This window comes from Pyrus communis, chromosome 4 (genome assembly GCF_041283825.1).
Source record: "Pyrus communis isolate YQ-2024b chromosome 4, ASM4128382v1, whole genome shotgun sequence".
In the NCBI taxonomy this organism is placed as follows: Eukaryota; Viridiplantae; Streptophyta; class Magnoliopsida; order Rosales; family Rosaceae; genus Pyrus; species Pyrus communis.
This window is the reverse complement of record NC_142568.1, coordinates 3,276,247-3,287,514: the sequence shown is the minus strand read 5'-3', so window position 1 is coordinate 3,287,514 and position 11,268 is coordinate 3,276,247. Positions and strand designations below refer to the sequence as shown.

Here is an 11,268-nt window from a genome sequence, read left to right as displayed (position 1 = left end):
GATGTGACAATTTGGTATCAGAGCCTAACCCTGGCCGTGGTGTGCCGACGAGGACGTCGGGCCCCTAAGGGGGTGGATTGTGACATCCCACATCCCACAGGGGAGTGATCCTTAAATGTATATTCCCATCCCTACCTAGCACGAGGCCTTTTGGGAGCTCACTGGCTTCGGGTTCCGTAGGAACTCCGAAGTTAAGCGAGAAGGAGGCTAGAACAATCCCATGATGGGTGACCCACTGGGAAGTTGCTCGTGAGTTCCCAAAAACAAAACCGCGAGGGAATGGTAAGCCCAAAGTGGACAATATTGTGCTACGGTGGTGGAGCAGGCCCGGGAAGTGGTCCGCCCCGGGCCGAGATGTGACACCTAGGCCCCAGCTGGCCACTCAACTAGCGCTTAACGTCTTTTAAAATCTTGACTTTAGCCTAATTGGAACAATGATCCCTCAACTTTAATCCAATTGTAGCAATGGTCTTTCCAATCCAACATGACTCATTTTGACAAAATTATGACTGAGTTGACGAAAATGACTATAACTCTGCATTTTGATGAATTAAGAGAATAATGACCATGAATTTTTAGTTAAAGGATCACCGCTCTAACTGCATTAAAGTTAAAGAATCATTTCTACAATTTTTTAAAGAACAATACTTTGCTACTCAAAGATGAAGAAACTCATACTCAAAATTCCTAATATTTTAATTACAGAATTTTGTGTTTATGATCAAAACCGTTCATACTATGAATTACACTGTAAAGATTATCTCTGTAAAAAATTAATTAAAACTAAGGTCGTTTAGTCCATCTATTGTAGTAAATACATAAACGGTTCGTAATGCTTTTACTAATATCTATCATTTATTTTTAAATAGTTTGATAACTAAACGACCTTAATTTTAATTGATTTTTTGCAGATGCGATCTTTATAGGGTGATTTATAATATGAACGGTTATGATTATAAACACGAAATTCTATAAATTAACAACAAACAATTTTAAGAAATTTTGAGTAAGAGTCCCTACTCATCTGTGAGTAGTCAAATATTATTGTTTTTGAGAGGATAAACAGTGGCTTAATTGTAATTTCCAAGGACAAAACCAAACATTGACCGAAGTTCAATAGAGCGAAAATTTCCAGCTTGAGGCGCGGGAGAAAGAGAATAAGACAGAGAGTGGGTCAGGTGAACCTTTTTTTCAAACAAAAGGTGCATCCAGAGAGGGAGAGTCAGAGAGAGAGAGAGAGAGAGTCAGAGAGGGCGGGAGGAGGTCGATCTGAAGCGGAAGAAAATCTTTGCTGGTGAAAACTAAATCACTTGCTATGCTCTGTTTGTGGTGCCAAAAACATATCTAGAGTTGCAGGCCTCTGATTTACAGTGGTTGCTCTGAAACGGTTGTTTACAGAATAACCAGGAAGTTAAAGTGACGGAGCTGAAAAGGAGCTACAGAGGGGCTAATCTTCTGTAAGGGATTCAAATTTTGTTAGTTTATGTTCAAATTAGGGCTTAATTTTGCTAATTAGAGTTGCATTTGGGTTAATTAGCATTACAAAAGCACAAATAGGGTTAAAATTTTAGAGCTTTCTTCTTCCGAAGTTTTTCGATTTCAGCATGTAGGAAGTGGCGCAATTAGTGCGGATGTTTCGTTAATTTTATCGATTTTTCGTCCTTGTTTCGAGTTTGATGTCTTCATTTTAGTTTTTGTACTCATTTTTGCTAGGACTACTCAACAATCTGGAATTGATTGAAACCCTAATGATGTGCCCTTAAACGAGATCCTTGTTCTTACATTTTTCTGATGTAGATTGATGGCGAACAACGGGAATGAGGATTTTTATTACAACCTCTCAAGGAAAGAGCTTCAAACATTGTGCAAAAGATATGGCTTGCCTGCAAATAAATCGCATTCGGATTTGGCAATGTCTCTGATTGCTTACTTACAGGTACATTTTTCAGGCTAATGATATCCTACTATCATTCGATTTAATATTACGTTATGGACTATAACATTTTCATGATATCCTCCAATTTCTCATGGGAATGCTCCCATTTGTCGATAATTAATGAGGTGGGAGCTTGAGCTGGCCAATCATTTGCTTCAAATGGGAATTTACAAACCGTTAAATGAAGTTTACAGGGTTAACTGAAAGCGAAAAATAATGCAACGTTTGGATTCTCGTCATGGTTATATATATATATATATATATATATATATATATTTAAGAGACATAAATCGGAACACTTTCCAACTGTACCCATGTTTTTATGCTTATTGTTGGATCTGTTAGTCTGTCCTTGTATAGTCCATGTTTCAGCTAATTGTGAGTGCTGCATGAATGGAGTGCTCCAGTATTTTCACATCACACTTACAAAAGATGACATTCAAAGATTTTAGCCTATTCAAATTTCATACAGAAAACTTGGACTCTTAAGCCACCTCCAGTCATGGAGGGCTAAACGTAGCCCTTGGCCTTGTTTCTGCCCTCCAAAAATTAATATTTTAAAGACTACTTACTTTAGGGCTAAATTTTTCCATCTCCAACCATGCAGGGCTATATTTTATACCCTTTATATTTTATTACTTTTTGGGGCCAAACTTAGCCTGCCCGGGGGGTTCCATGTTGCCTGCCCTGGGGCCAGACTTAGCATGATTCCCTTTAGCCCTATGGTTGGAGACTGATTTTGTCAATTTTAGGGCTAAATGTACAAAAGCCCTCACTGCTCTCACCCATACCTAAACCAATTCTTCTATTTAGAAGAGTGTGATCAATGTTAGCAAAACAACCAACAATTTCTGCTTTGAAAAATCGATCGTGGCCTATAGCCCTTGGCTGGAGATGGCCTTAGGGCTTGGACTTTATTATATGATAAATGTCTTGAATTTCAAAGGATTAAATGATTTCTCAGGAAATTCTTCTTATGTGTTACAGGAAGGTTTTGGTGGTCCAATGTATAATCTTTGGGGGAATTTTTATGCTCAATGCAACGGGAATGGTCTTAGCCATAATGAGTACCCAAGAAAATACTCAGTTGACGATTCTTTGGGTTTGGCAAGAGATAGAACCATGGAAAATGTGCCTGAAACTGAAAGTAGGGAGATAAATTTCAGCGCATACCCTGCTCAAACTGCTGTTGATTGTTCCGTGGAAACTCCTACACAAGTTCCTTCCTCTTCTTTTGAGTTTCATGTTAGGTCAGAAGAGGGGATTAATCTTTATGTTGACTTCAATTCGAGCCTATCTGAGTGGACTAAGAGGTTCAAAAGTGAGGTTTGCACATGTCAAAATGTGCACAGAAACAAGTCTATGAGTCTTTATGAGGACCTTGGGTGCATTGGAAAAGGTGATAAAGAAAAGAGAAGTTCCTTCATACAGAACATAAATTATGGGTACATTGAAGATAAAGAACCGACAAAAAGTGACAATGTGGGCCTTGATCATTCTGTTAAACTAGCTGAAACTTCAGTAACCTCAGCAGTAAGATCGTGCAACATGGCTGCAGACGTGTCAGAGCATTTAGTGGAAGATCAAGCACTTGTCTCATCTAAACTTGACTCGGTTCCACAGAAGCAGATAATTTCTGCTGCTCATTCCTTTGCTAAAGATGGCTCTTTAATCAAGCTTGATTCAAATGTCCTTAATAATTTCCAGAAGTCCATCTGTGCTCCTGCTGTCAACTCATTATCAAAAGTTCAATTAAGTCCTGTCATAATGGAGCATCAAAATTCAAACCTCAATAATTGTCCGAATCCAATCCTGCAGAATGATTATAGCCCTGTCAACCTTAGTGTGGTATATCCTGGATACTCAGCTGTTGCTTCTATAGAGATGCAGTCATCAGAGGTTGTGAGTTGCTCCAAAGACATATCATGTTCACCTTGTGGAAATGGAGGATTGGTGGGTCTGTTTGTACAAAAGGACAATTTAGAAACAGAACTTGGAATAGTCAGCTCATGTGAGCAGGTTCCTGATCTGCTGGGGAACTACGTGCCAAAATCTGCTGAAGCGTGGGTATGGTCCTGTTTCCACTATCTGTCACATGATTGCGGGTGTACTGAAAAAATAATGCATTGTCATATTTATTGATTCCTTAGACTTCTACATTTTGTTTTATCATTGATGTTTTAGTAAAATGTTTGTGATTCTTTTTAGATGTTTATGTACTTTACTGTTGTTTTCGTTTTATTTGTTCTTTGTTTTCAAAATTCTCACATCATGGTGAAGTTCAAGATAAGCTACACTAGATAATAAAGTTGTATACTGGACCCCTATACTTCAAATTGAATATTGTGTTGAGGGTAAAAAAGAAAAGATAGTATCCTTATGCTTTAACTTAACTGATAAAAGAGTATGTTGTGGTTGGAGATTCTTTGTGTTTGGATGGCACATAAAGTTATTACCTCTTCAAGATTTCTATTTAAACAACAGATTTTATTTATTTCATGCCCTCTGCTGTTTTACTGCAATTTTTTTCCTACTGTGAGGAACAAATTGAATGTTTATTCAAGATTTGTTATTTGTATTTTCTATCTGATGATGGCAATGGACTGTTCTGCCATGTATTGATGTCTTTTTCTTTATGACTAATTGAATATCATGAAATGCCAGCATTTTCCATAGTTTGCTGGTTTTTAATATTAATTTGCAATCCTCTGTTATTAGTTTTTTCTTTTCAACTGTAGAGAAATTTACTTAAATTACAACAATTTGGTTGTTGATTGTCAATCTAACTCTCTATTCAGTTTTATTTGACGTGAACAGTTAATAAAATTTCTAAGAATCCAAAGTTTGTTTTATCTCTTGCATATCCTCTTTTTGTTCTATATAAATATATTGCTTCTGCATAATGCACACGTGGAAAACAAAATCATTAGGTAACCATGGTTTTGATGATTAAAATAATTTCTTTCAAAGATTAAACATCAAAGTCTTATTTCTGCTCCTTGTATTCTAGTGTAGGTGTTTGCTTGCATGAACATGGATGAATGTATACGGGTTTGTTTTGTGCTTATAAATTTCAGTCACGTTATAGATTTGGAATAACATACTACCGTTTTCAGGAGAGGAACAACATCACAAATGGGAGGGATAGTCCAGAGTAAGCTCTCTTTAAACCAAAAGTTCTTGTTAATTATAATATGCAATTGTCTTATCTTCTATACCTTGTCCCACCTTGCAGATGCTCACAGTTAACCAGTTCAGTTGAGAAGAACAGTTTCTGTTACGATAATTTGGAATCTAATGAAGAACTTTCCAGAAAGAGGAAACATATAGAAGGTGAACTTCAAAGTGGCTATGGTAATCCGGATGCAAAGAATTTAACAAGTAGGAAGCATATTACTAGGAAAGTCCTTCCTAGAAGATCCGTGCGGCTGATCACTAAGGTTTTCTGAAGTATCTTTTAACCATGTGATTGATAGTGGTGTTCTGATACCATGATAGGTTTTTGAATTCATTTTTTTGGTGTGAGTACGGATATAAAATCATTTATATTAGGTGATATAGCCGTTATGTCATCACAGAAAGTTTAGAACCATTAAAAATGCCTTTGAATTTGTATCTTTTAGCCTCCTAGGAGCATTTTTCTTCACTATTCACTTTTACTTTTATTTGAAAGATGATGCACCTTTCTTTTTGCTTGTCTTTTAACATTTGGGAAGGCCTCTTCTTTGGGTATTTTTTTCTGATAACGTTCTTATTATCAAAGAAAATCTTATTCTAATCACATAATGAATGAGTTCATCCACTTGCGTTCGGAATGCTTCTTACTATCCAAACAAAGTTAGGTTTTGATGTATTACACATGAAATGATGCACAAACTCCTGACTTGTGCATTAACTTTCTAATTTTTGCCTATTTGCGCACATGTAGTTGTTAATGGCCTTTTGCAAATGCAATCACCAAACAGAGAAAAAGAGAACTTTGACTTCCTAGCTTTATCAAGCTTTGCCATACGAGGTCAATTTTGATTCTTAAATTAGCCTAGCAAAAGGAAAGGTTTCATGCCATTTAATGCCCCATGCCTTAAGAAATCTGGGACATTCTTATTGTGCAACTGATTTAGGCCTTCACATTTTGCACGATATTCTTGGCTCAAATGTGGCTTAAAAACCTGGGCAGGCTGGCTATGTATCCAATCTAGGGCTTCACAATTTGTTGTATGATCCTCCAGTTAACGTCCTGTGCCTTAAGAAAACTTAGTACAAGGCTTAGTATTTGGGTCTATCAATTTTAACCCTTGAATTTAGTGATATAACTTTTGCTTGTTAATTCTCTTAAACTAGCATTCTGCATTATATTGAAATTTTTTTCTCACCTTTTTATTGTCCTTTTCATTCTTCTCCTTCCACCTTTTTTTTCGGATTCGATTTTTCGTCTTCCGTTTTGAAGAGTCTTCAATGTGTGTCAATTTTACTGGGAAATCGGTTTGATTCATATCCAAGATCGAATGTGATGACCTGGAAAATTCTGGATATCTCTGTTATTGACACAAATTCAAGCCAGAAGTTTACCAATTCATTTGCACACTAATAAATTCATCCACATGGGATGTTAGACTTGTTGAGCACTCTCTCTCTTCTACACCCCATTGTTTGGATAATCAGTATCTTGAGTAATCCACATCGTATGTGTAGTATAATCATCATTGTACATTTGTTAACTGTCTGCCTTTCTTATCCAGTGAGCTCGTGAAGTGCATATGGCCCAAGGGTTGAAGCATCGATAGCGTATACCATTGTTCCAAATGAGAATGAATATGGTAAGATTGGAGCATTACATGATCTCTGTTTAGAAAAACATAAGGTGTTACTAGATCTCATAATGCAGTGAGCCTCTCTTTTGTTTTATTCGTAGCGCGGTTCACACACACACAAACATGCATACAGATGTACATACATAATGCATAAATAAAGTTCCTAGTTTACAGGATACCGATTTGACTCCCCATCAAAAGGGATACACGTTTGTAAGGTCTACACACACACGTACATACATGGAAGTTTTATGTGTGCTATATGGAATGATTTTAACTTCCTCATTGCATTTGAGTTGGTCAATTAACATGGCAATTAGGTGATTCTCAGCTCAACCTGCCACAATCCAAGAAGTTCGGTGGCTAGTTATGGGGTGCCATTATAAGAATTATAGAGAAGTATCATTCTTCACTTTTCTTTTCATGCATGCATATGATGCAGAGACTTCACCTCTTAAATGGATGGTCTAGAACGTGGCGGAATAAATTCAATATCCATGACATCAAATTTGTACTCCCGCCTATCCGTTCAATGTCTAATACAAACTCATTATTTTATTCTACTGCATGAACCTCGAGAGAATGGCTTGTAACTTTGATTTGATGATGAGATACTTGCCAAAATCGATATGTTAGAAAAATTGAAAGGTATGTTTATGTTATTGGTAACGTCGGTATGCTGCAGGTGGTTGTAATTTCGGGAGCATTGGCAACATATTAAAGCTAAGAGATAGTTCTTCAAGGTGTTGGTTACGGCGATCACCAAGCATATAACAAAGTCTGTACATATCAACAGTTCAACACGGGGTAATTTATATTATTTTGTTTCTGTATCATTTATGGGTACTCATTTTTGTTAAAAGTTGTTACATATGTATATTTATTGGGGTTAATTTCCGTTTATTCTGTTGTCTTTATCCATGTTTTCATGATCATTTATGTGCATATTGCACATGAATATTGTGGACCAAACATGTGTTCATTGTCTTAGTCTTGCTTAGCCTTCTTTTTTTGAGACGAGTCGATGAATATGTAAGAACTGAGAATTAAAACGCAATTAAATTTCAGTTGGTTTTTATTTTCTAATTTAGAACTTGGGGATAAATTATATTATTTGTTACATTGTGTTGTGCAACAAAAGTAAGTGTTATGACGTTCTATGATTCATATAGCCGACCCCACTTAGTGGGATAAGGCTTTGTTGTTGTTGTTACATTGTGATATGTGCAAGTTATGTGACTGCATTTTGTGTCAAGTTGCCACATAAAACCCTCTTTTTGTTGCCAAATTGCCTCAAACTCGTATCCGAGCTTTGGGGAGAATTTGGGAGTTTTGTATTTATACTTCTTTTCTCTGCAGGAAAATGTTCATTTAAGGGAACAAAACTTGTAGTTAGTCCTATAAAACTAGGTATTTAATCTTGTGTGTGATTAAATCCCTAGAGGATGATATTCACATCTATACCCTTTGATTTTATTATCATAAAATGAAAGTGAAATTTGGAACGTTGATCATGTGCTTTGGTTCAATTGGAGCTTTCGTCCCTAAGTTTTTCAATTGCTCCATATTATAATGAGCTCAGAGACCGATATTTCGGAATTTTTTATTCAATGACCAAAGATCGAATTGTACAAAACTTCAATGTCTAATACTCCAAATTCCTCTTCATTGATTTAAGGCTTCACGGTTTGCTGTGCGATCCTCCAATAAATGCTCTGCCTTGGGAAGACTTAAGACACGGTTTAGTGTTTGGGTCTATCAATGTTAACCCTTAAAGTTTGGGGACATTACTTTTGCTTGTTAATTCCCTTAAACTAGCATTCGGCATTATATTGAAAAAATTTCTCACCATTTTAGGGCTGCTTTAGGGTTGTGGTGTCTTTTTATTTTTTCTTTTTCTTTCTTTAAAAAAAAAAAAAAGCTTATTAAAAAATCTGATGAACCAAATGTGTTTGGTAAAACAAAACAAAAAAAGCTTGTTTTTTTATTTTTATTTTTTATAAATTATTGTCAATAGCCATTAAGTATTACGGTCTAATGATATTTCTCTTGATTTGAAAGTGAAAGATCTTAGGTTCGAATCTTGTAGATGACGAATTTGATACCAAATTAGATTGTCAATTGTGTGACTTAGCCGAACTTCCTCTCTTCTTAGTATAAAATATTGATGTACTCAAAAAAAAAAAAAAATTATTGTCAATGACGGTAGAAAATCATAGAAAAGTAAAAGCAGGGTCTATCATGCTTCTAATTTTTTTTTTTTTTTTAAGCATAGTGAACAATGCCTATTTAATGAAATTTTCAAATGATAAGTATACTTCCACATCTTTTACAAAATTATAATCTCTACCTTTGCATTATTTTCTTTAGCAACTATTATATTGCATCAATACTATATCCTTTTTCATCATTGAATATTTATATAAAAGTTTTCTAAATACTCAGACATTTTGTAGGCCTATTTGATTGAATGATCTAGGGAGAGAGGGGTTCGGCAATATTGAGAGAGAAGAGAGATTGATTTAATTGTGAGGTGTGCTTGATTTAAACCATTGTGCCTTTATTTATAGTAGTAGAAAGGGTAAAATCTTTCCCTTTAGGATTACAACATTGAATAGGTAATCTACTCCTAATAGGAATATATAATACTTTCTTAGATTCCCTAGGATTTACACAATCACATTTCTATTCTAAATATGACTGCAACAAGACACTGTTTTTTGTTTTGTTAAAAGCACTTTTAAAAAAAAATTACATAACATTGAACAATTTTATTTTAGAACTATTTATTCTCACAACATAGTAGTTTTTTTTTTTAAAAAAACATAGCAACACCAAACAAACCTTTAATGTCCTTTCTCATTCTTCCCCTCCACGGTTATTTTTTTTTGGATTTGATTCTTCGCCTTCCGCTTCGAATTAAGAGCCTTCAATGCGTGTCAATTTAACTAGGAAATCAGCTTTGATTCATATCCACGTTTTACTTTTGCTTTACTGCAATGGTGGCAAGCAATTATGTCTATGTACTATGATACGGGTTGCATTCCCACCAATCGCCTCCTCCTAACAACTAACAATTTAACCTGCTAACGATATCGTTTGTTTAAAAAAAAAAAAAAAAAAACGAATAAAAATTTGAAAAAGCCACAAATGCTTAGTTGAAAAAAAAATATTGGAGGAAAAGTGGATCCTTCTTATGCCAAATAAATTACTTCTGGAATGAAAAATCGAATCTAAATGTTTTACATTAACAATAGTCTGAAAATTATCATTTAAGTACATGATGGGATTGAAATCCTAGAGCACGAAATTAATGGAACAGAAAATCTCGTTCCTAAATGGGTAGCGAATCATGTTGAATTATAGGTCAAGCAACCCTTAATTAACCCAAAAAATGAAAAAAAAAAAAATCGAGACACCATAAGAAGGTGTGTAGTTGGCTGTTCAAATGGCCATCAAACAATCAAAATATGGAGTTTTCTAAGACCCACATGTTTGTTACTTGCCTTCTCTTTCTATCTTCTTCTTGTTTTGGCGATCAAGGATCCCCAAACAAACAGTCCACCAAACTTGCTGAGCAACATCGACTCTTGAAGTATTGGATCAAGAGGCAGGTTCCTACCGGTCCAAACCCTCTACATCACTTCGTCCAACCGCCTGTAGAAGTGTTGGATGATCCTGCAAATTATGAATCAAAGAGGCAGGTTCCTACCGGTCCAAATCCTCTACATCACTTTGTCCAACCACCCGTACAAGTGTTGGATGATCCTGCAAATTATGAATCAAAAAGGCAGGTTCCTACCGGTCCAAACCCTCTACATCACTTCGTCCAACCGCCTGTAGAAGTGTTGGATGAACTTCCAAATTATGATCTTAATATGAGGCTTGTGCCTTCTGGGCATGAAGAGTCTCCTGAAGAGCCCCCTTCCAAGGTATATACTCCACCACCACCATCTTCACGTGCAAATTATGATCTTATGAGGCTTGTGCCTTCTGGTCCAAATCATGAAGAGTCTCCTGAGGAACTGCCATCACCTTCTTCGGCCACGGAAGCCAATGTTCATCGGAAACCTCACTCAAGACGCTTATTGGATAATTAAGCCATGGATGCTAGCTATAGCTCCATTAGTTTTGGCACTTTCTCTTTATTTTGTTATAATCAATAACTACAGTCTATTTTTCGTTTTCTCAGTTGTTTGTTTTGGATATTAGTTTGGTTCAGTTATCTGATCAGTGATCAAATCTCTCTACTTTTTTCTTTCAGCTTATGAGATTATCTATATACATACTATATTGCATGCAAGGCATTTTATATGTGGCAATCACTGACAGTAGAAAAGTTCAGTAAATGTCCAATCCATTGGGACGATGCCAGACAAAACCAGAAACATAGCTATATCGACGCGAGCAAACTCCATACAGATCATATATGTCACAGTTCAAAGAAACTTTTTCACCGATATGGGTTTAGGGTTTAGGGTTCAAGTACGTTTATAACGTTATGTTCAGCATTTGGGTTTC

General features: G+C 35.8%; 2 protein-coding genes across 5 annotated transcripts; both read left to right on the top strand.

Moving 5' to 3' along the window:
• Window positions 1-1,118: 1,118 nt before the first annotated feature.
• Window positions 1,119-7,833, top strand: LOC137723158 (uncharacterized). Of its 4 annotated transcripts, none has more exons than XM_068462332.2 (7): window positions 1,119-1,457; window positions 1,798-1,936; window positions 2,924-4,003; window positions 5,053-5,090; window positions 5,172-5,269; window positions 6,676-6,753; window positions 7,433-7,833. In XM_068462332.2, exons 2-6 carry the CDS (start codon window positions 1,802-1,804, stop codon window positions 6,684-6,686), a joined length of 1,362 nt encoding a protein of 453 aa, XP_068318433.1. In that variant the 5' UTR covers window positions 1,119-1,457; window positions 1,798-1,801; the 3' UTR covers window positions 6,687-6,753; window positions 7,433-7,833. The 4 variants fall into 4 exon arrangements, with proteins under 4 accessions (XP_068318433.1, XP_068318432.2, XP_088548457.1 ...); XM_068462331.2 differs by having other exon boundaries at window positions 1,120-1,457; window positions 5,172-5,376; XM_088692331.1 differs by having other exon boundaries at window positions 1,216-1,457; window positions 1,714-1,936.
• A 2,384-nt stretch (window positions 7,834-10,217) lies between these two features.
• CLE8 (CLAVATA3/ESR-RELATED 8) lies at window positions 10,218-10,877 on the top strand. Its single transcript, XM_088692030.1, has one exon. It carries the CDS (start codon window positions 10,218-10,220, stop codon window positions 10,845-10,847), a length of 630 nt encoding a protein of 209 aa, XP_088548156.1. The 3' UTR covers window positions 10,848-10,877.
• The last annotated feature ends 391 nt before the right edge of the window (window positions 10,878-11,268 follow it).